Here is a 25,087-nt window from a genome sequence, read left to right on the forward strand (position 1 = left end):
TCACATTTGATTTGTGATTTCTCTCCATTCTTTCTGTTTTGTTTTATAACATTTAACCTGTCAGTTTACACACACTGAAAATATGTAAATTATGCTAGTGCATTAAACGTCTCAAATTTCAAGAGCCATTTGTATGTGAAATTATTCCAGTTCAGTGAAGGATACAAACACAAAATGCATGACAAAACATTACAAACCATTATAATTCTGTACTGGTACAAAGGATATTGCACTCTATATAGTATTTCAACAATCATCCCAGTATGCACACACATACAACACTGCCAGTACCCCAGACACAGTGAGAGCTTTTTAATCTGTGTGCTGTGACTCTCACATGATGTGGGAATGCATGACTTGGCAGCCCTGGGCTACAAACTTGTACAGCCCTTACTCCTACTCCGAGAGGAACGGTCTCATTCTCCCATCTACAACTACAGAGACATCCTCCACCTTGGGATTTTACTGGTGGCAGTTCTGAGTCTTACAGTATGGGGTGGTACCTGGAAGGAAGACGTTTTCCATTCTTCTGGATGAAGAGGAGTGCAAGTCAGAGTGATGAGACAAGTCTTCTGATACCAAAGGTAAAAATAAACTGTATTTATGATTATAATTATTTTTGTATCTGCCAACAACAATATGTGATTTCAATGTCCACTGTGAAAACACAGCAAAGGCATAAGAGGAGCTACTGTACTTAGACAAACCAGTAATATATGAAAATAATATTTATTTGTTGAGTATTTTACTCTAGTTTTCTTTAGTTACAGAGAAAATCTCAGTGGAAGAAACCAAAATGTCTGTTGCCTGTAATAGTCAGGTGTTAAACTGGGGACCTGGAGGCCATTACATTTGCTTCTGAAATGAAGGGTGACTCTTTAAAGCTTTTCAGGGTTGTTCCTTCCATGTGTTTCACTGGATTTCTCCTTTTCTTGAAGGGTAACAGGTATAAGGAGTTGTTAGCACCGATTGCATACGCAGACTCTGGAGACAGGTATTATTATTTTTTTTTTATTTCTTGGCAGACGCCCTTATCCAGGGCGACTTACAACATAAATGCAAAAATACAGAGAAGTACAAGGCATCAATCATTACAAATTCAACTTAGCTAAAACATAGCAATTCAAAATAATACATTTTACAAATTCCAATTTACAATTTACACAAAGGTATGAAGTATCCCCTAAAGAGACGAAGATACAGCAAGAGCAACCAAATCCCCCTGGATTTGATAGACATGGAGGAAATACAGCTGTCACCTCACTGCTGTCCAGGCTGATGGGGAGAATGCGACCCAGGAAAGAAGTGTTCTGGAAGAGGACAGCACCGAAGGCAGAATTGGATCACCGCTTTGGACCACGGCAGGAGTGGAAACCCAAGAGCATGGCCAACTGCTGTCTGAAATACCTGCTGTTTTTTAGCAATCTTACCTTCACTGTACTGGGTTTGTTGACACTGGCCATCGGGCTGTGGGGCCTGGTGGACAAGGAGTCTTTTGCCCAGGAGAAAATTGGGCACATCGGCTCTGACCCCATGTTGCTCTTCATGACCCTAGGGCTCATCCTCTCAGTGCTGTGCCTCTCGGGCTGTGTCGGCGCCCTTCGGGAGAACCAGTGCCTACTCAAGGTCTTCTCTGTGGGAGTGTTGGTCCTATTGACCCTGCAGATACTGTCTGCCATCGTGGCATACTCTCTCCGGGATCAGATTGAGGGATACCTGCGTGACGGCATGATTATTGCCTTGAGACGCTACCAGGATGACTTGGATCTGCGCTTCATCATGGATGAAATCCAGACTGGCCTGCGGTGCTGCGGGGCGGACAGCTATCGTGACTGGGAGCTCAACGTGTGAGTGATTTCACCGCCACTGCATTCCATACAACTGGAAACATTCAGCAATGAATAGCAGGCTGCAGCTTACACAGAATATGAAAGGAACATGAGTTAGGAAATGCAATATGTTTTTAGCTTCCCCTCTCAAGTGTTAATGTTAGTTCTTTGTAGTTTTATAAAGATTGTAAAATGTAGGTGCTCACTGTTACAGGTGAAAAACAGCCTCAGAAGAAATAGTATAATACTGTAAAATATAATAAAATACATCGGTAAACCTATTAGCCATTAAATTAGATACACCATAACAGCATGGGTAGCTAACATTGCAACACTGTCTGGTTTAGATTCTACTTTAACCAGCAGAATTTAATGGATTTTACTTAACTGGTGGAAATTACTATTTTACCGCTGGTCATTTAACCATTGTTAACTTGTTAAGATATAAACCTGCAGGTCCGTTGCTCTCAAAGGCCCAGTGTTACAGTTATGCAGTAGGTCACAGTGCCCAATTGAGAATGATTTTGATGTCCCTCACTTCACAGTTACTTTAACTGCACCGCTCCCGGTATCCAGGCGTGTGGCGTGCCCCCCTCCTGCTGTGTCAACCCCCTGGAAAACGGCACGGTGTGGAACTCGCAGTGCGGACTGGGGGCCCAGCGGCTGGACGAGTTCTCGGCCCAGAGCGAAGTCTACCTGGGCGGGTGCTTGGGTGGCATCTCACGCTGGATTGGGCAACATACGGGCACTGTGGGTGCAGTGGGCATTGTGCTCCTGGGTGTTCAAGTCGTGAGCCTGTTCATTACCACCCACATGGTGGACAACATTCAGCAGAGCAAAGCATACTGGCAGGGTGACATGTGATTGCTCTCTAGCAGTCACTTACACAGTACTAAGAAAGGCAATGTTCTATTTATTAAAACACTTCAAGGTTTGTGAACACAAATAATATGTCATGGAAAGATATTTTATTGAAAACTCATCTTGCAATATAGAATCAGAAGGTGTTGGGACTCAGAAACCTGATTATACAGCCCAGCATTTAAAATAACACCAAAGAATCAAACTTAATCTGAGGGCTTTCTTCCTCACAGACACAATCAGAGCTGATTTCATGGAGCCAGATTAGTACTTGTCTTCGACTCAATGTAAGTTTAGGTAGGGTAGTCCAGGACTGGTGTCAGTCCTCGTCTGTGAAACCAACTGGCACCCATCATGGAAAGCTTAGTATTGTTTTAAATACGTACTCCAGCCAGTAGAGGGAGAGTCTTGACTATTCCACACATGAAGAATACCAGTTTAACTAGCTAAACCTAGCTGTTGTGGTGCAGTGCTAGATAGTATCCTAGAAACACATTGCAGAAATATCATTAAATGTTTAATAGGTTATAAATAGCAAACTCTTTTGAACAAGTAATAAGAAATAGCTCTTCATTGGGATATGTTGTGGGTTTGATAAGATTAAAACAGGGAAGTAAGGATCAGTAAGGGTCATCAGTTTTCAGGCACTGCAGATAAAACGAAAGGTTGAGGACTAGACTATATCAGTTTCTTCTGTGTAGTACACATTCATGTAAAAGAGTAATTCAATTATCTTTGGCAAGTTGTATTTTGTAAAGAATATAATCACAATGTGTTTTATGTATACTAAAATTACTTTCTAAAGAACACTGAAATAAACACACAGAAAATGAAGCAAGTTTAATTTTTCCCTCTTTTTTTCAAGCTTTATTTTCACTGGGTCCTGTAGAGAGGACATTAGTTCACTTTGGTTTCTGATGACATGGGACCACTGCCTTTGCTGAATCAAGGTCTGCATTGCCAGATCATTCTGACGTTTACCCACAATGCACTGATTTAAAGGTGTGCCTCTATTGTCAGCGGCAGCACACAAAACACACTGGATGCCAAACCAAACTAATCTCATTTTGGTATTCAGTGGCCTGAACCCACACATGAGAATAGGAGAAAATAAAAGAAAAAAGGACAGATAAAGATTGAAAGGTTGGAGAGAAAATGTGCCCAAAAATACATTCAGTATTTCAGTACAAACTCATATGAAGAAAAGAAGCAAGCAGGGAAGCAAGTAGTGCAAAAAGGTGCCATCACTTTGCATAATTATTTTTTTATATCTCCTTATAATTCAAGCTGTATATCACAAATTCAGCTTAAGCTCAACAGAAGGTGATATATGGGTGATGCAGGAATATTTAGCTTTTCTTGAATTGGAAAAGGGCAAAATATAATTATGTAAAGGGATGGTGCAAAGTAAAGACAGATGTATTTAATGAAACAATATGTCATAATAAAATAAAAAAAGCACAGAAAAATGAAGAATCTAACATGGAAAAAGAGAAAGATAATGAAAGAGACACCCTACAATACAATACAACACAATGTTAAATGAAATGTACAGGAAAGAATGACCATGCAATGGTAAAAGGAATGAGATGCAAATAAGCATGCAAGAAAACAAAGGCATGCAACACAATGATAACATGCACATGACAGTGAAATGAGATGAATGAAAATGCAAGCTTGAACACATAGTAACATGCAAGATAACCGTGCAATAAAAAGGAAGCCTGCCACATGAGAAAAAAAACAACACTTAAAATGAGCATGCAATGACAATAAGCTACAGAGCTACTCAATAGCTTGTGTAAACATGCAGACAACAGGAAAACAAGTCATGACGATGGGGCTACAGATGAATTCACAATGGAACAGAAAAGTATGTCAAAAAGAAAGGGTTGAAAACACTGAAACAGAGAGAAAATTATGAACACCGGGTTGACAAGGACTGTGCTTCTAATATAATAGCATGGAAAAGAAATGTAAACAGGTGAGCTCAAGAAAAAGAAACACAAAACAAATGCAACAAAGATGAACTCAGCTTTATCAGCATCAGAAAATGTGAAACAAGACACGCTGCTTAACAGGCAAAAGCTACTCAGCCACTGAGTGACCTTGATAAAGACAGGTTTCATCAGGTTGTGTTACAGTACCAGGCTGGAGTGTTTACAAGCACCTGGTTGAAGCATGTCTGTCCACCTCTGTGTGTCTGGGAACACATTGCATTTTCACAAACAAGGATGTAAACATGGAGGTGCCCCATGTCACTTAGGGCACAATTTATTTAATAGAAATAAAAGATCACAAGAAAGACTATAGAAGCTTGGTAAATGCTGCTGTGACTGCCGCACATAGAGAAAGAAAGCATTTATCCCTGAGTGTATGTTTTTTTCTGTATTTTATAATAAAAATCAATAAACGAAGAGATAATAAAAATAATAATACATTGATACAAAAGACAGAAGTAAGAAATTGAAACAGAAAAAATTAATAGAAGATACAAGGAGGAGGAGAAAGAGAAGGGTTCAGTTTGAGTTTTCCGGGTGAAGAAATGGAACCCAGCACGGGGGTGTCTGCAGTGACTGAAGTGAAAGTTATGCTCTGCGATGGTCAGCAAATGTCCCAGATCTTAGTCCCACCTCTACAGGTCCCAGATATTTTTTTTTTTCTAGCTTGGGTGGGTTTTCAAGATGTTGGTGAAAACACTCGGCTCATGAAACAAATGCAAGATGTTTCATGGGTTTGTCTGCTTGTATTCTCACATGAGGCTGCGTCGCTTGCGTAAGTTTCACGTTTTGTTCCAAGAGATAAGAAGGGTGAAGAGAAGAGAAGAGATAAGATAAAAAGGGTGAAGAAGAGACGAGAAGAGAAGAGATAAGAAGGGTGAAGAGAAGAGAAGAGAAAGTTTAGGGCAGAGAGGATAGACTAAGATATGGATGTTGGCTGCTAGGCTGTACAAAAACAAGAGAAGTAGGCAGAAGTAGACTGCAGGTGACAGATGCCATTTATGTACAGAGATGCTAAGAGAATACTAGACTTGAGCAGAAATAAAGATTAATTCTGGCAGAAAAAAAAAGGCAGAAACAATATAGGAAAGAGAGTTCTTAGAATAGAAATATATATTTTTTTGTAAGAAATGTTCTGTTTTCAATTTTTTTGCTCTTTTTTTTATAGTTTTGTAGAATATATGTTTCTGTCCAGAAAGGACTAGGTGGGGTGTTGAACAGGGAAGAGGTGAGGAGTGAAATGTACAGAGGATTGTGGGCCAGCTGGAGGTCTCAGATGATGCCATACTGTGCCAGTTCATGGAGCTCCAGGTGACTGAAGGCCTCCCAGGGGCAGATGACAGTGATGTCTGCAAAGCAAAGCAACAGCTGTCAGCACAACTAACAACACTTTCTGAAGACTAGGGACTAAATCAAAATGTACCCACAAAATTACACCTCTGTACCCTATTGTGTTTTATTTATAAATGGCAAAAAGTGGCTTCTGACAATAAATTTGATCATGATAGGTTGCATGTTTGTTATTTGCAATCTGTGGGTAGGTCAAAGTTTTGATCTGGGCTACGCATAGGCTATCTGAAAAGCATAGGCCAGTGCAGGCTGAACTTGTCTACCGTGGGTGTGTTTCTATGAGTCAAAGTTTGCTGTACAATGGCATGAATTTGGTCACATCACACTGAATCAGCCGAAAGAAACTCACCTGTGCCCAAACCTTCCATTCCAGGAATGTCATCTCCGAATCTATAAAAGGAAAAGGAAATATGGTTCTCAAACTTCCACATTCCACATGACAGAAATATTGTGTGTGTGCCCTGCATTCTAACCTTTCCTATGATTCCACCAAAGCCTAAGGAATATTGCCAAAGAATGAGCTGGACAGATGGTGATGCTTACCCCTGAACACCTTTCTTTGGGGGCTTGCTTTTGAATTGGCGGGTCTGCCTCTGCTTGAACTTGGGGGGTCCCTTGCGGGGTGTGGCTGGTCCACCAGTCACTCGGGTGGCTGACTTGACCTCGGACTTGGGGGGCTCCAGGTTCATTGTGGGGGCCGACGGTGGCTTTGCGGATGATGAGAGGGTGCGTTGAGGATGCCGTGCGCTTGCCGGCGTGGGTTTTGTTACGGTGGTGCCGAGTCACGTTCCTTGGATGTTATGGAGAGTTGCTGGTGTTTTTAAGTTGCTGGAACTGCAGAGAGGAGATGGAAGGGGGTGGGGGACACAGAGTGAGTCGATGTTCTCATCTCGTCTCACAATCAAGGTCCTCTTGGTTTCACTTGAGGTGACCCAGTGCACCACAAACATCACACTGAGCTCGGTAGAGACACGTTATTCCTGTTTTGAGGAGTACCGAGCAGGATTAAAAATATATCAATAAGAAGAAATCCCAAGGAGGATTTTCTTTTGCAGTGTGATTGGCTGTGGCTTTTCCAAGGTGCCATGTATGACTGCGGTGGCGATGACCCACTTTATTTAATCCCCTCCAACAACCTTGCTCGATTTAATTAGCATCCCTCTGCTGTGCTATTGAGTGGGGATCAGTCGTAATCCCATTAGAACAAGGACACTGTGGAATATGCTGAACATACAGAAAAGATTTTAAAATCCTTCTAAAACTTGTAAACATATGCCCTCCATATTGATACACAGCGCACCAGAGTCAGAAAACAAACCTGCAAAACCTTATCTTTGAATATGTTGGTGAATGTATTATATGTTTTCTGTGTATCATTAGTAATAAAAAGATACTACAAACTAATTGATCATTTAGAAAAATAGATTTAGATTATCATCATCATTACTAGTGTTAGTAATAGCAGTACTGGCACATTTATTGATTGGTAATGCTTTTATGAAATTACTTTTAAGTTTGTTAATTGTTGTTTTAGTATCTTTTGTGCACAAATAACTGTGGTGCTACACTTGACAACTGAAGCTGGTTGATCATAGATATTGGGAGTTTTACTGCCATTCTGCAAGACATAACACAGTCCTTTAAGCATATGTAGGAAGTTTAGTATTTCATAACCTTCAATTGAGATTTTGCTTTAACCTGTTGATTTAATGCAACCTGATCACAAAAAAACTGCAAAAAACAACAACAGCTGGAAAAGTGTGGACTTATGCTTTGCTTCACCTGGACCCCATTTGAAGCTTTTAACAGTACAATGCAACATTTCAGGTAATTCACTGAAAACAACTGCCCATTAATTTCAGTCCAAAGCATCATTGCCTAACAGAAGACAAAATAAACGTCTTGAAAACAAACATCCTGAACAATATCATGTTCAACAATTGCAGACATTCGTGACTGAGGAAGATATAAGAAACCAGAAAAGATGTACGTTAAACAGTGATTATAAGTCAGTGGATTTAAGAGTAAAATGAATGACTATAAATCTTGTTAAGACCAGCTTTCTGGTTACGCTTACCTCAGATGCAGGTTAGATTTAGTTTCTGTCTCCCCCTCCTCTATGGCTCAGAGAGCTAGAGTCTCCCAGTTTGAATAAATGCTGCAGGCGAGATGTGCTGATGTGACAGAGCCACCTCTCTAAATCAGCTTAAGCCTCGTACCTGCTCCTCCTTCACAGCTGTGTGCCGACGGTAATCCAAACAGCACAGTATTTGAGAATTAAGTGTGCATCACTGCACTAACCTCAGGAGATATTAACCCCTATCTGCAGGGTCCGTCTGACTCAAATCTGCTGACATGGAAACATGTTGTCCCCACATATGATCCTTGAACATTATGGATTTCTGTGCCATTATGTCTTAGGTGACCACTTCCATTTAGTTCATATTGTTCCATCTCTATCCACTTATTAAGTTATCTATTTCCTTGCATATTCACTACGTTTAAATGACAGTCAAGAACTTCACAAATTGTCCAGAAAAATACCAGAAGATAATGCATCAGGAAAGCAACCAGATCGTTCCCTGATTTTTTCTAGTATCCTCTTATGTCATCTAGAGTCTACTTACAACCCATGTAATTTTATACAAGGGATTTGAATGGATTATGTCATTCAATTATTATCATTGTTTTGTACAAGACAGAAACATCCACAAAACCTGCTCTAACAATTGTATCCGCTTAATGGAACATCAACATTATCATTTAATACATTGTTATTATGTATTATTACAGTGTCCTGACAGATGCACAAGTCACAGTGTAACTTTCCTGTAACCCTTTCTCAATACTAAACTTACTACATATTTCTTTTAACTGGAAAATGGACACCTTGTGCCAAGAAGAGTTCATGGTTTCCTTCATAATGTGCTTGAGAAATAATGTTACAGACCTACAGCCATTGAAACATCAGAAGCATAAGGTACATAGCAAGGAACATACATTCAGTTTAATAAACTTCCAAAAGAAGAGGAAACACATCAGTATCTCCATTTAATTTAACCTAAGACAGTCTAACAGACTCCCTATACTTCAATTTCCTGCACATTTCCCTGACATCAGTATCCCCATCTCTCTGTGGGACACTTCTCAGCAGTGTCACACACACTGACAGTGGTAACTTGCAGAACAACTATAGATTCAACAGGAGATCTTAAATATGATCTAATTCAATACGGTTCAATAGTTTAATAGTGACTATGTTAATATTAATTCTCACTGATCACCCAAAATTTGTTCAAGGAAGAAAGACACAAAGCAGTAAGTAAAACGACTGCTTATAGTCCTTTCTATATACTCAATCTGCAATGAATAATTAAAAAATCAGAGCAGTATGAAAAAACTAAATCCAAACTATTTATGCCTTGTATTCAAATATTTAAGATACCAAAAGTACAACACAGTTCCTTTCTGAAACCAACTGCCTCCTCTCTCTCAGCACCATCGTGCCCCCGTGTCTCCTCACTTACCGGTTATGTGGCGGTGACCATTTGCCAGACAAAGGCGAGAGCGTACCACGGCTCTCTCTGGCCGAGGCTTGTCTCTCTAAGCCAGGGTTGCTCTGAGTGTGGAGCCCAGCCTGGGTGCCTCTTATACCCGCTGCCACAGAGGGGATTAGGGCAAGAAGCCGTCAGTGCTGATCCACTGTCATCACTACTGATAACAACAATAGGGAACAGTTGGAGGGGTGGGGGGTGGAAGTAGGGGGGGTTGGGTTGAAGGACACCATCCAGGGATTTAGTGTGGGGCTGAAAGCAAGGAACTCAGTCATGAATGGAAAGATTCAATCATGATTACATCAAATCAATATCACTTGAATATGGACAATATGTTTTCAAATGTGTGGATATAACATCAGTTGTTCAAAGAGAAAACCTAGATATTGCAAATGCGCATTATCTTATACTAAAGACTATGACAGGAAAAATAGTAATTTGGAAAATGTAATTTCAATGAATACTTGGTTGGTACTGTGAAGGAAGTATTATTATAATTGTTTTTCCCTCTATAAATCAGATTACCAATTTAAACAAAGGATGTCACCTTTTGAGAAAACACTGCTTTAAACTATTCTTTCTATGAAATCATACATGTCTATAGTTTATCCAGGAACAATTGGTTAAAGTCACAATGTTCTGGTTGAAGTCGTGAAAAATGACAATAACATGGAAATCAAAAACCATGAGATGAGTTCTGATCTGTTTGAAGCATAATAAGTCAGTTCACGAACAGAGAATGAGTCTTTTTCATCTTAGTTACTTTTTGTAAAGATGGATGATATTCTTTTTTCAGAACAATCCATCTCAAGGGATAACAATGTAATATCTAAATGAATGTTATAAATGTATAGAAAAGTGGCTAAGTAAAGGCAAAAGTAGCATTTTACTGGTCCCTTGAAGTCAGTATAAACATTTTGGATTTCCAATTGGCTGCAAGAACATTTACCAATATTATGAACAGGTGTGGTAGATACTGTCAGCGTTGTTATGTAATAAAGAGTCTTCTATAGTGTCACATCAGGAGTGCTTTTTTATTGTCCTAATAATAATGAACTAGAATCTGTATAAGTCAGCAATCTTGAAGATTTAATTAATTAGACCTTCCAGGTAATCCTTTTCAGGCATAGTAAGTAAACCTCCATTCAACCAACGGATTACACTCTGTAATATTCTTATCTCAAGGCTGTACTAAAAACAAGTGCCATACCCTAATCAGAAAAATAATTAGTCCTGAGGTATATAATCTATTTTTTTTTTTTATTAGTCAGGGACAGGCAATTACTTTTTCAGAGACTCTGACCCGGATTATTGTGCCTCATTGAACACTCAAGTCATCTGTCAATGGGTACAAAATTAACCCCTGGGGGACCACGAAACAGCTGATGACATAAAATTGATAGTGTAAGGATTAAAATGTAGAAATTAAGCAAAATGTTTGGCACCAGTAGCATTGCTTGACTAAAAGGCAAGCAAAGAAATGTCATCAACATCAACATGAAAATCTTATGGGGTTTTACATGAATTTCAGGGCTGTGAGACTGCAATGAGGTGCATGAAATGTATTAAGTACTAAAATACATTAATCCTATACAGAGATGTTTTCTGTGAATGCATGTACAAATGCCTATTATTAATTCAATGGGTCTGTAATTGTAATTCCAGAATGAATGATAGTATGACCACACACATATAATAAGGCAACATGTACCAGAGCCCCAGGAACATTATAATAAATTAGCTTCCTCGTGCTTTGCTACAGCTACAGAACTGTCTTTATATGATCTTCAGTTGCTGCTCTGCTTTGATGGACTCCCTTCAGCCTTGAAAAGGAGTTATATTGTTTACATAGGTATCGTATTAAAGGCGTGCATGGATGGACGTTTAATGTACAAATTAGACCACTTAACTGGTCTTTAACACATTATCTATCATACCTGAGTATTGATCATACTCGCCAGGGCTAAATAAATAAAAATGGCATGAGGATTTTGGGTACATTTACAGGATATGTCAGTGTGTGGAGATCACTTGTGTTTCACTTGAAAACTGGCTTGGTGCTTGTTTGTGGGTGTGGACTTTGTCAAGGACAACACAGATGCAACAGTTAGACTGCAGTAAATCTGAGTTCTGTCCCAAAGTTACTGTTAATATTACTGGCGTTGAATATGCAGTCAGTGAATTAATATTCTATTTGAAAAGTTAAAGACCCTTCTTCATGTTGCAAATCATGTATCTGAAGGTGCAGGAGTCACATGTTATGTAAGCTTATTTTCCAGCCAATCACAAATTCCCACCACCACACAATACAGAAAGACCTTACCTTTAATTCCAGTAGGACAGATCAGATAATGTCAGACTGGTATAATGCAAAGGACACCTAATCACTGTTGATATCATGACGCAGGCTTTAATTTTCCATGCTGACTCACCACACTTCATGTCAGGGTTACTGTCAAGGGAAAGCATATTCTTGAAAGGAGCATTTCACAGCGTCTCCTTTTGTCTGGTTCTCCGAGTTACATTCACGTGGCAATTAAAGTCTCACCTTTTTTTGTTTATGGGCATTTTACTCATTAAGGAAATAAGATTGATTGATAGTAACAGGAAAAACATTGATTTTCCTTTACAGCAAGAGGATCTTCCTCACAGTGAGTATTGAATTATAGCTTCCTCTGCTTTAAAGTAAACAGTATTAAAAAGTGTCCCGAATTCCCACCCCCTTTTCAAAGACTTTACTTCTTAAAAAAACACTGACAATATTATGATCTCTTAATACCCGATTCTCTGTGATATGTGGCTAAAAGATGTAAACCTTACAGAAAAAAGTTTTCCTTGAGAGCAAAAACCCTTTTAACTTGAATCAAAATGTGGAAACGTAATGCAACACGTCTAAATTAAGTGATGGAGGAGAGATATCATGAGTTATCTTTCTTCTGTATAGATAGTTTAATAGGATTATAGGATTGACATTATTCTGAAGGCTATAATTAATACTGAACAGACATCCAATGAACAGCTTTGTGACAGATGCTCTTCAGAATCACTGCACAATGGACAAAGGCACAAAATGATTATAAAATATGCCTGATAATCCATCAATTATTTCTTGACCTTATTTCTGGTTGCTAGACAAAAAAATGCAGCAAAGTAAAGGTGAAGATAGATTCACTATTTAGTCACACCTCCATCCCTTCAATTGTATTGGTATATTATTACAAATTGATTATTGTAGAGATGACTATAGAATATTGTTCTTTCCTAACACACTAGGTTACAGTACTCAAGAGTGATTAGTCTGTATTTTACTGATAGATCCAGTTATTTCTACAGATTATTTACTCAGTTAAGTAAAGGGAATTATTAATTCAATTTACAAGCTAAAACCCCACCTAGTGGTAAGACACATAATTAAAAAACATGGTACAAAATGGTACTGAGAATTCATGACCAGTGAGTGCAGAAACCTTCCTTATAGTTTCTATTTTATATTTCTGCATTTTGCCATTGCAGATGGACTGCTAATCCATTTTAAATGTGATGGAACTCTTTAATTTAAATCACATACAATGTTTACAACACAATGCAGTTCAAAATACAATACTGCACATAGACTTAAATAAATACTGTAAAAACTGCAAAATATTTTGGATTATATGGTTTAAATTCACACTCCCAGTGTTTGTGTGGTGAAACAGAAAATGGAAAAAACTGTTTTACACCTATGAAAAAATATTAAGTGGTATTATAATATAATCTAATCAGGGTGTCGTTGCGACGTCTGTGCGTGATTAAAGGAATCCCAAGTCTCGACTTGTACATAAAATGACGGAAAGAAAGAAGGTGTGTAGGGTCCATGCCCTGGAACGTTACCCCACTCTAGGTGTAACATCTCATCATGTTCACAATTAATAATGACCTGTACTAAGGGTTTACTGGTTTCTGGATTTAGGGTGAAAGAGCTACATTGAGCTGCAGTGAATCCAGAACACGACCACACAAGAGACACCGTGCATGTCACACATCATTATGTTTTTTTCATTAGTCGGATTTCCATCTTTAGAAAGGTCTTCATGTTCTCATCCTGAATGTGTTCTTCGATGGCTGCCAGGGCCTTTTCCCCTCCATCCTTGTAGTACTGCAACAGTTCCTCGGCATAAGCGATCCACACGCAACTTGGGCAGCCGCTCATGCAGCAGTATGTGGGTGGAGGGGGCGGGGAGCCCAGAGAGGCCAGGTCCTCTCGCTCCGGACCCCCTAGCGCCTCCACACGGGCCTGGCTGTGATCTGTGGCCGTGCTGTGTGGGGTGGGTTGGGGGTGCGTGGTGGGCTGGGGGTGGGGGTCGCTGCAGAGGCCCCTGTGGGTCTGATAGTGGAGGGCCAGGGCTGCTGCACTCTGCTGCCACAGTGGAGACACTACCAGCCTCTGTCTCAGCTCTCCCAGCGAGAAGAGGCACAGCTACAAGGCATGGAAAATAAAGACAGAAGAAATAGATGCATTGAACAGAAAGGCTAATAAATGATCATTTTAATTGGCTTCTTAATAGACTGTAACAATAGTTTTGCTAGGCTCTGTCCACTTTACTCCAGTTTAAAAACAATATAACAACAGTTACAAAGTTGTTTGAATCTGAAATCAATTGCTCTCTAATCATGAACAGGGAGGGCACATTTTAATTTAGGATTAAGATTCACCTGGTCTGATTAAACTCGATCTGTTAAGACTAAGTTTTAAATACTTAATTTGTGTCAAATGCTGGTCAGCTGCTGAAATACTTTAACAGCCCCACAGTAACTAACAATACTACTCTGAAATCAGAAGAAGGGATTGTTTGACTAAAGGGATGTTTAGTGTCATGATAACAGATTTAACCCCCGACTCAATTAACCTGATATTGTTAATTATCTTACCTTCTGAAGACCAGACGCCACTCCCATGTTCCTTAAAGTTAAACAGTGCATTCTAATATGAACCTGATGTTATGTACATGTTTTGCCCTGTGGGTTAGGTTAAGAGCGTGATATTAGAACATGTCCGGTAAGATACAGTGTTAATACTTTCTCCTCTGTCTTCCATGTTTACGTCCTCACAGCTGTCAAATGACTGCGCAGGCGCGACCCTTACATCAGCGGCTCTGTTAATTCAACCAATAAGAATCCACATAGCGTTACGTATACCAGCTCAACCAATAGGAATCCACATAGCCTGTTTCTTGGCCCAATCGGAAACTCGCATTAAGGCACAGCAGTCCAGGGTTAGAGGTCGGGGGTCAAAGACTGTTGGTTTCCTGTTTGAAGCCATGTGGTTTGTTTTCCATTAGGGGTGAAGATTAAAAATATTGAACCTACCAAATCAAACTACCTGAGAATATGGGCAAACATAGAAACATTAAGAAAGTCGATCCCTTTAAGAAAGGGTCCAAAAAAGATCAACCGCAAAGGTATGTTAGGAATTGTAATGCAAATTGATAATAACATGAGCTAAATCGCACTGTTAAAAATGATTAAATTCCACTAGGGACGTACAACTGAGTTTGAACGGCTCCTTTATATCTATCGAAACTTTTGTTTTGTTGGTGACGTCAGTTCTTGTGAATTAGTACGATCTGTATTGGTCACGTCGTTTTGAATCGTTATATTATGCTTCCCAAACTGATCTTTGAATTGTTCTGCAGTAAAGCGCCGAAGAAAGATGCTAAACCCAATCTCGGAGAAGATCTGGACCACATCCCCTACCGGCTTCGAGAGATCATGAAGAGCAAGGAAAGGATGAAAAGACAAGTGGGCAAGAGCAAGAAAAAAGGTAGAAATAAGAATAATTCAGCAGGCAATGAAATATTGTGGACGTGATGCATCTGAATGATCTTTTAGCATTATTTAAGTAAATGTATTGTGATATATCATTGTAGTAAAGCGAAATGAAGGCATATTGAACCTTTGCAAGTTCAACAAAACCTATTTCCCTACTCTGTATCCTTCCTCCCCTGAAATATGTTTCTCATTTAAACCCTGGTGTGTTGTTGAACAGAATCTGAGAGAAGGGGTTAGATTTTCTTCTTCATTGTTTATTTTATGTTGCTTTATTTTAGTTTATGCGAATGGTGCTATACAAATACAAATTGGTTGGTTGGTTGATTGATGTGCTCAGACTGCCACTAACCAGGATTGCGGTCTGCTTGTGTTTTGCAGACTCCAAGCGGCTCCAGGCCGAGGCCTTCCAGCTGCAGACCGATATCCCCGTGCCCAAGTTCCACAGAGGCAAGAGGGAGTCGGAGAAAGCATACTTCAGGCGCATGAACCAGGAGACTCAGCACGTCCTCTTCCTCACAAACAACCAGCTGGAGAACCAACCAGAGAAGGAGGCGCCCCAGGAGAAGGCCAAGTCAGAGAAGAAGAAAGAGTATGTCTTGGGGGAAGCTTGTGTTATAATCCCTGTCTCATTGAGAGGTTTCCCATTTGTCATTAGCTAATATTGTTAATTGTGTACCCGGAGAAAATTGCCATTCATCATTTGCAAATAACCCTTAATCTTTATATGAATAAATCCTGAATATCTTTCCCCTGAATGTAGCTTCGACAAGACCAGACTCAACAGGCTGCTGAAGAAGAAGGTGGAAAGGAAAGAGCAGAGAAAAGAGAAGGAGATGTTCACAGGTATGTAAAGAATGCGTGTTGGTCTGTGTGTGTGACATTGTGGATGCTTTTGAAAGATGTGCTTTGGGGGTAGAAACCTGGTGTAACATTTTGTTTTTTGTTTTATTTTTTGCAGACACTGTGAAATTTGGTGAGGTTGCCATGGCACCCCCATCCCTCACCGCGAAGCCCAGGAAAGCGCCGATCAAGGCAAAGGTGAGGTTTGAGAAACATAGGCAGGGATATAAATTATTTTTCTTGTCTTACTTTTGCGAGTAGCTGGGTAAAAAACTGCTCATATCAAACACTTATATAGTGCCTTCTGTCTTTAAATAGACCTAATGATCAGTGAAATAAAACTATTCTGTGGGAGCATTCTTCCATCTGTCTAGGAGATAAAACACCGTCTCCTGTGTCTGCTGATTGGTCAGCAGCAGTGCTCTTGGTTGGCAGAGGGGTGTATGTACAGTGCCGTGTCTTGTGTTGCAGGGTGGATGCAAGAACCTGCTGCTGAGTCCCCTGCTCGGCTCGGCCCTGGTCTCCGCCGTCAAACCTTCCATGGCCCGGCAGAGGATAATGGAGGAGGAGAGGCAACGCGTGGTGCTGGCCTACCGCCGTCTCAAAGCAGCAAAGCAGGAGAAGCGGGACTCCGCCGCAGCCAGGCCAGACAGACGGAACAAAAAGCTGCAGTAAAAAGGAAGGAATAAGTCCTCTGTCCTTCTCGGAGTGTGCCTCCCCCGGCGAAGTGCTTGGCCACATGGGTTAGCGTCGGCGTGCGAGGCACTGAGAGACCACACAACTGACTTCTCAGGGGCTTCTGGCCAATGACAGGCTGGAAACAGGGCCTTTAGGGGTGCAGAAAAAATGACAGTGGCAGATAATCACATTAGCAGCCTCTCGGGTGCTTTTGTAACTTTTCTCCCGTAGCTCGGATGCTTCGGAAACCAACTTTGAGCAGTTTAAACTGGAAATCGTATTATCAACAGAAATCCATATAGGGGGGATTTTATATAACGCCGTATTTTTTTTTTCTTTCTTTCTGATGGCTGTGTCTGACAGTGAAGTGAGGTTAAGGTTGTATAGTGCAAGGTACTGTCTGGATTTAAAGATACGATAAGTGATAAGGAGGCCACTGGTACATTTCTTCTGTTCTTATTTCACCAACTCACGTGTGCCTTTTTTCAACATAACATCATTTTGTACAAATGCTAAGTGATTATAATAACAGCCTAGAGTGAGCAGAAAGGAGCAATTTTCAGTGGAAAGGGTGGTTTGGGGACATGGCCATGCATCCTCACTGCCACTAGGTGGGAGTAGCTGCCTGGCTGAAGTGACTGATTTTGATACTTGATCACACGGTGCCTTTCCCCTCGACTCAGATGAGCTTAAGCATCATAAGAATAATGAAAATATAGACCAATACAGTTATTAAATCTACTTCATTTGTATTCCTTTGAACATCTTTAGTTTTTTTTTTTAAATAATTAGTGCTGTGCATATTTACTCTATACAAACAAGTAAGTAAAATGCAGTAATTATCCGGCTTTAATAAATGTTTGTCATGAGTGGCTTCTGGGCCCAGCTGAACTGGAAATGGTGTGCAACAGGTTTGCATAATACTGCTAGGAAATGCCAGAGAGCTGCAGCATTTGAATTTCATAACCATAAAGAAGAAGCACCTGTGTGAGGGTGGGACTGTGTAGAGGGGTCAGCAAACTGACAGAAGTTTTTCTTATCTCTCTTCCTTATGTTCAGAATTAAGCTCATCTATTCAGCTTTACATAGTTGTCTTCCTGAATTTTGCTTGCTGATTGCTGTGGCCATGGTGATGGAACATGAAGCAGCAAATTCATTGTGAAGGCTCTCCTGGTACGTCTTCGAGAAGCTTTGAAAACCTGTTTGTTCCTTCTCTACAAAGACACTCATGATGACTGATACCCTAAATCATCAAATTAATATTGTTATGACTTTTTTGTTTAGTTGAGTCTTGATTGTCACAGTCTGTGATTTCTCGGCAAGATGGTTCCTTTATTCATGATTTTCTCTCCGTTCTCGCAATGATATTTAACTTCCCCTCCCCCGACCCCAACCTTTTTTCCCCTCAGTCTAGTGCAAAGTAACATGGTGTCTGGGATACCCGAGTGGAGAACAGCACTGCCAAGAATAAGATAACAACAGCACCCGGCCGTTCAGGCCTTTGTGCTGTTTTGTGCAAAATGGCGTTAAAAATACCATTGTCTTTCCATGCATACTTCCCCGTCACACTACCTTGTTCCTGGGTTGAGCTACACTTCCCTAAACCTGTACCTGTGTACAGATGACACATGACACTGACCTTCAGCTATATTTAACCACCGTGCGGCAGAATCTAGTTCATGTAAAGCGATTTCAGCCTGTCTCATAAACTGAGCAGTCTGAAATATTGTCTTTGAGCATGATTATATAACTGCTATTTCAGCAAAAAGTGAAATAAAATTTGTTACGCAGTTTTTTTGTTGTATTGGTTATTTGTACAACGGTGCAGTAGGCTGTTTAATGAGTTCTTGGTGAAATTATGGATAACTGGTGGTGCACGTTTAGGATTATCCGTATAGGACACTTACACATTCGTTTGGTATTCAATTATGTATGCTAACATAACCAATCAACCAGTAAAGTGACTTTCTGACCCCTTTTTATGGTTCACAAAGTGTCGTATAGTAGATCACCAAAACCCACTCCGTTTACACGCCGCCTCCATGGTAACAGCACAGGTTTCACTGAACCAAAACACTGGTAACCCTGGGGCAGGATAAATGTTGTATAATGAAAATGTATATGTGTAGTGTGGCGCCTGGGAAAGGGAAAAACATTACAGCAGGGATCATTTTAATTGTTTAATTAAGTTAGGAATGTTAAGTAGTTCTTAGCGCTTGTGTTTCAAACATAACATAAACCTTCATTCAATGTTAATTATTTGTAAGTAGAATTGCCAACAGAATGTCGTCCAAAGGGTTTTAACAGAAAACAATACCTTTTGGGACCGCCTCTAGCAATCGAAAACTATTTTACAGGGGCCTACTGAATATATATATATATATATATATAATTATTTGTTTTCTTCTATTATTTATTTAATGTAAGTATTATTTAGAAAAAGGTTTTAAACATCAAAATTGACAGGAAAATAACATTTTAAATCTTTATTCAAACGGTTATACTGAATTAAAATGTCAATAGAGAAGACTAGTGATCCAAATAGTCAGGGGATGGTAATGCATTGGGTTTGAGATTAGATTTCCTATAAGGAAGATCTTGAGATTAAGGTGGTAAAGTAAAAGGAGCAAGCTTTGTATATACTTGTCTTTGGAGAGAGGGATAAATTGGGCTGATGGTTATAAGATACCCACCCCCTTTGTGCCCTAACCATAACCAGAGCCCCCAATCAAACCGACACCAACATCTGCAGCTACAGCACGTCCACGACTGAATCTCTCTTGGTTAATCCAGTAGAAACGGAACATGAATAGAAGTCTACATTTCCAGGGAAATCTAACCTGAACCCAAATCACAAAGCTACATGCTATTGGGCAGGTGCAGGTAAAAGTTTTTCTTTCAAACACCAATGTATGAAACTACCAATAAGTTAAGATACAATAAAAGTATATTAATTTAGTATTTAAATAATATAAATATATCAATGTGTCACTGGCTTTTTTGTAATACATCTACCATATATATACTACAGGATTGGCTCATGCAAATTAATTTCATAAACTAGCAAGAGCACATGCCCACTTTTCAATGTCTGAATGCAGAATCACATGAAAAATATTTGGCTATTTTTTAATTCTTTCTGAGTTGAAACAGTGAAACGGGATGAGAATCAACACAGTGCCAGTGACATTTACATCCCCTTTACATACAAATCCTGTGTGCTTTATGTATACACACTCGTATGTAGCAATGGAACACAGAGTACCGGTACTATAAATACATGATGTCAGTTGATAAATACGGTGGCCTTTTGTACATCTGTTTGCTTTACGTTTGTGTATATTTACTTACCTATTGGGATGTCTGCAGCTAGGTGTGGAGGGCAGGGAAAGGAGGATTGCGATTGTGATATTGTACATCTGCGCCCAACTATAGAAGGAATATAAATCACTGATATTTCACAAGGCAGGCCTAATCACACAAGGGATGGGCTGGCTGGGCCTCCTGACAATTTGCTGCTGTTTGCTGATCCCAGGTTAGGTTTCTAGTGAATGGCTGTGGAGTTGGTCAGATAGGTTGCAAAATCGATGTGTTGCTCATACATGTTAGGTATTGTGATGTTGTGCAAAGGAAGGGCCAAAACGTCTTTATTGATTCTTGGTTTTGTCAGGTGTTATATATAGGTTTTCTTGCGTAATGATAGACTCTTTGCATGCCATGTTGATCTTTGCCAGGTTGATTCTTCAAAGGGTACCTTTGGGTCTTTCTGTGGTATCTATAGGAATGTCAGGCTTTTGGAGTTGAAAGTATTTCATAAGAGCCTGCATGAAGACAAATAAGCGATTGCTTATTCATAGGTCAAATATGTTGTAGGTACATTTCTATTAATCTGTTATGCTAGCCTGGTTCTGGTATTTGCTTGTGTACTGTGTGAAATGTGTGAATAACATGCTTGTTTTAATATTCCAATGTACACTGAGATATGTCATATTTTCTTATTAGCAACACTAGGTAACTTTTGCCAGAAACTGATAACTAAACCCTGCTTGCCTGACATAATTTGGTTACAAAGCACAAACAGCGATACTATCTTTTCTATTGCAACTGGAATTAACCAAACACAACACAAACAGAAGAAAAATTAATGTCAACAATGTCTTAAATGGCTTATCATCACATGATGAGGTATTGATAGTTGCTTTTGCTCTCCAGCAGGAAAGAGGGCAAATCTATTAACAGCTGATTATTATGTGTATTATTAGTAAAAGTGAAACTGTATTTGCGACAGAGGGGAGACACAAAGAGACTATTTCCTCAAGGGAGTTTTCACCTTCTTTAGTAATATGTTTAGACAATGTTTTAAAACAGACTGCTAGTTTTCCAGTGAGAATATGCAGGGACACGGCCTGCCTTGTACGGTAAACAGAAGCAAAGACAGTACACTTTCTACAGTAGACTCTTTTTCAGCTGCAACAGCTCATGTTTCTTGCTCTGCTCTTTTAGCCTGGCTTGTTTCCTTGGTAACTAAAGACCTTATTTTACCTCAAGCCACGGCTATTTCCACAAGGTGGCTTTTGGGGATTTCACAATATACTTTCCCTGTTAATGTCCCCGTTGTTACGTTTGTTTCTGAAGCATATACGGTGACAGTTTAGTAACAAGACTACCGAACAGGCCACACTGGTAAAGAAGGATGCTTGCAGCTGTCTCTCCGTGAACTCAGGAAAGCAAGTGTTAAACTGTGAAACTGCTGTTCACTTCACCCCTCTCTGAAATACTCTCTCCGTGTGACAAAGCTTTTTAATCGTGTTTCCATTTGGCCTCACTGCAAAATGACTTTCTATACGAATTGCGAGTGCCTGCACATTCCTAAATCTGTACACAAAGTTTTGTGTAGCAAATCTCATTACAGTGGTGATATGATGATACAAATTGAATTGTAGGTTGGAACACAATGGAACAGCTTCAGGGCTCCTTTAAGTCACACTGGTTGACATACAGTTTTGCCCAATGTTTTATAGGAAACAGGACGTTCATTATTCAGATAAGCAATTTTTTCCTTTTCTATTGCCTCTGCGCTGCTGGTAAATCAAAATCCTAAAGACAGGAGCACACATGGTACCTGCCAAACTAAACCCAGGAAAGAAAACAGCTCATATTCACGGTTAAAGTTATAGATTTGCATTTGATTACTAAAACACATTTTATATTAAGCAAATGACTGCTCTTCAGTAGGGAAACCTCTCTTTTGAATATCTAAGGCCACTTCCATTGGGAGAGTGTGTTATTCCATTGTGTTATTATCTTGCCTGTGTCCAACTCACACACATTGGCTGTTACTCACACAGAGACCCTTGATTTCACCAGGAAAATGAGTACTGCAAGACTGCAGGAGATTTTTCCAGACGTTCTGGACAGACTGCACAACTGAAAGATATAAAGGCGAAACCAAAGGGTTTAAATAAAACAAACAAATAAAAACAAAAGCAGACTTTTTTCCAACTGGTAGTCCAAAGAAAACATGTCTCCCTGTCTGCCCCTTGTTGTTGTGGTTTTCCCTCATTCCCTTTCACTGTTCCTCCAGCCTGCGTAACAGGTTACAATTGCTATCAATGCCTGCCTGTGCCTCTGTGGTCTGATTGGGTTGTTTTTCTCTCCCCGCTGCCGGTCGTGTGCAAGGTGCACTGTGTCTGTGCAGAGCTGCCTGTCTGTGGTCCAACCTGACAATTTAAGTCTGTGGTCCTGGGTGTGAGGCTCTTTCGCAGGTTCCCGACACAGCTGTGTCAATAGACTGAATAAACACATTTAGCCCTCAGTGCCTCCTGAACCGTAAGCAGTTCTGTCCCAAGGTGGGTCACTATTAAATTTTTTTACAGCCTTTAAACAGTTTATAGATCAGTTACTTCTTCCAACTGCAAATTCATTACTAGATCTCACTTTTGAAACTTGATGTACAGAAACAAACCTTTGTGTCAAATCCAACTTTTTATAGTCAAATAATTTAGATATGTTGTCTCAATCTTTTCTTGATCTTATTTTCCCCAATATATGTTTTTAACACCTACATAAGCTCATATTTTTGAGACCATTTCTGATTATGAAAAAGGGCATTGACAGAATGACATCTTGTCATCACCACTGTGAAACCAATGGAAATTTGCATTGGAAATCAAAATACCTTTTGCACCCAGGTGATCACACATATGCATACATACACAATGAGTGTAGAGCTGGCCAGGACTGATCTATGTACAGTGAGTAGTGTGGCTTTAACACCAGAGGTCAGGTCAGCTGTTTCGCCCTTTCTGACATGAGAGGAAACCATCCTTAGGTTCCTCTTCGTCCATAGCGTTTCTCTCCTTGCACAGGAAAGATGAAGTGAGAAGCGTGTGTCCTCAATTGTAAGGAAGGAGAACAGATTGTCCTTCCCTGTTGTCTGAGGTTAGTACCGTCCACTTCCTGGCTTGTGATTTATCAGTGTGCTTCAATCTACACCGGTCTTGCTTTGTCCCCAAATGACAAAAGAACTCTGTTCATCTCGTTGGCTGTTGAACCTTCTGACAAAGCCCCCGACACCGTGGCAACACTCCTGCTCTGTGTGCGATAACGAGCAGCAATCCCAAATGGATTGACTCTGCGTGTGTGTGCCGTGTGCTGTGTGCTGGGTGAAGACTGGCAGAATATAGGCCCACAGGAAGCCCCTCGTGGTATAAAAGCCTCATTAAAACAGGGCACAAGGCTCCCTGCTGGCACAGTAGAGACAATCATTAAGAACATTGTGTACAGCAGTTCTGTGGAATAAAATTCAATAAATACCATAACTCACGGATTTGAAAAAGTATTTGAACAGTACAAAAATAGTTTAAAATGTATTATCACATGAGGATGATAATAATAACCACCTCTGCGTTCTTAACACACTGTTTTACGATTTCAGTTGAACGGACTGATACACCTGATAGAAGCAGAAATGCTCCAGGATGTTTTATTATCTGATAACAGCATTAACATAAAACCATGATGAAAGAAAGGTAAAGACTGATTCTAGCTGATCGCTGACCATGTTTAATTTCAAACATGTTCATTCAAATGTGCTGGGTGGCTGGCAGACCCACGTGGTGATTGTTAGCTGGTTAATTGTACACAGGATTGTTGTGCGTAATCATAAATCACTGAGTACAACAAACACAGTCCCTGAGGAAGAGCATGACTGGTAATGAGACAAACAAAGGTTCAATTATACCGCCCCAGTTCAACTAAACGAAGCCCAGTTGATGATCCCTTACTGATATAAGACTGATATAAGCCCTTGAAGAACACTAATATATTGAATCAACAAGTACCTTGAGCAGAGAGGAAAAAATTTAAGAAATGGAGATTCAAAAGGAAAGAGAACATGTAAATGTATTTAATTCTAGTGTGATTTGATGTTGTGCATTTTTGTGCTGACTTTTACCTACTTTGTTTAAAGAATGTAAAACACAAGGAAAGTTCTGTGCACAATTCAAATGACAGACTTCAACTTGAACATTTGTGGTTCTTGTTATCTCCAGTCAGGGTTTCCCTGTTGGCTTTGAATTTGTGCTTGAAAATGCAAATAATCCTTGGTATTGCATCTGTCAGCTGAGCTTTAATATGATGTTGTTGTCCACACTTGTATCACCAAAGGTCATTACTCATATCAAAAGATGCAGCTCTTCATATATCTATATTTAAATCGAAATGCCACTCCAAAACTCCCTTTGATCTCTCATCCTCTGTGGATTCTGGATCATTTGCATATGAAATAAATGACACATCAGTAAATGCCCCAAACTTACGTGATTATCCAATTATGCTATATTTGTCCTTTTATATATTTTGACAGGTTATAAACCTACAGGTTATAGGTTTTTAACACAGGTGGGGGGGAGTTGTCCTGAAATGGATATTAGCATCAACAATACATATCCATTCAGAGATAACTCATCCCCAGCTAGCACGACGGACCCTCCCCAGACACCACCATCGGCAAGTTCTTGAACCAGGATGTGGGCTAAGACTGGGCATTAATGGGGCTCTGGAGACGAGTCACAAGGCACTACAATGTTCCACAGTTGCTATAAAAAACAAACCACAAGGTTAAATTTAAAAGTTAACTATCAGACAACACCATGCACTGCTG

The 25,087-nt window shown here is 39.9% G+C and overlaps 4 protein-coding genes across 5 annotated transcripts; 2 read left to right on the forward strand and 2 right to left on the reverse strand.

Moving 5' to 3' along the window:
* Positions 1 to 380: 380 nt before the first annotated feature.
* Positions 381 to 3,528, forward strand: tspan10 (tetraspanin 10). The gene is made up of 4 exons (XM_066704401.1): positions 381 to 584; positions 939 to 994; positions 1,170 to 1,847; positions 2,375 to 3,528. The coding sequence occupies exons 1-4, from the start codon at positions 492 to 494 to the stop codon at positions 2,691 to 2,693; spliced, it is 1,146 nt and encodes a 381-aa protein (XP_066560498.1). The 5' UTR covers positions 381 to 491; the 3' UTR covers positions 2,694 to 3,528.
* Positions 3,526 to 9,658, reverse strand: pde6gb (phosphodiesterase 6G, cGMP-specific, rod, gamma, paralog b). Of its 2 annotated transcripts, none has more exons than XM_066704402.1 (4): positions 9,568 to 9,658; positions 6,584 to 6,874; positions 6,390 to 6,430; positions 3,526 to 6,039 (listed from the first exon to the last, which is right to left on the reverse strand). In XM_066704402.1, exons 2-4 carry the CDS (start codon positions 6,727 to 6,729, stop codon positions 5,963 to 5,965), a joined length of 264 nt encoding a protein of 87 aa, XP_066560499.1. In that variant the 5' UTR covers positions 6,730 to 6,874; positions 9,568 to 9,658; the 3' UTR covers positions 3,526 to 5,962. The 2 variants fall into 2 exon arrangements, with proteins under 2 accessions (XP_066560499.1, XP_066560501.1); XM_066704404.1 differs by lacking the exon at positions 9,568 to 9,658 and adding an exon at positions 8,118 to 9,418.
* Positions 9,659 to 11,984: 2,326 nt separating this feature from the next.
* Positions 11,985 to 14,699, reverse strand: oxld1 (oxidoreductase-like domain containing 1). The gene is made up of 2 exons (XM_066704405.1): positions 14,506 to 14,699; positions 11,985 to 14,053 (listed from the first exon to the last, which is right to left on the reverse strand). Exons 1-2 carry the CDS (start codon positions 14,554 to 14,556, stop codon positions 13,622 to 13,624), a joined length of 483 nt encoding a protein of 160 aa, XP_066560502.1. The 5' UTR covers positions 14,557 to 14,699; the 3' UTR covers positions 11,985 to 13,621.
* Positions 14,700 to 14,860: 161 nt separating this feature from the next.
* On the forward strand, positions 14,861 to 18,713 carry ccdc137 (coiled-coil domain containing 137). The gene is made up of 6 exons (XM_066704406.1): positions 14,861 to 15,035; positions 15,270 to 15,397; positions 15,784 to 15,994; positions 16,166 to 16,248; positions 16,364 to 16,443; positions 16,717 to 18,713. The coding sequence occupies exons 1-6, from the start codon at positions 14,965 to 14,967 to the stop codon at positions 16,918 to 16,920; spliced, it is 777 nt and encodes a 258-aa protein (XP_066560503.1). The 5' UTR covers positions 14,861 to 14,964; the 3' UTR covers positions 16,921 to 18,713.
* Positions 18,714 to 25,087: the final 6,374 nt, after the last annotated feature.

This window comes from Amia ocellicauda, chromosome 5 (assembly GCF_036373705.1).
Source record: "Amia ocellicauda isolate fAmiCal2 chromosome 5, fAmiCal2.hap1, whole genome shotgun sequence".
NCBI lineage: Eukaryota > Metazoa > Chordata > Actinopteri > Amiiformes > Amiidae > Amia > Amia ocellicauda.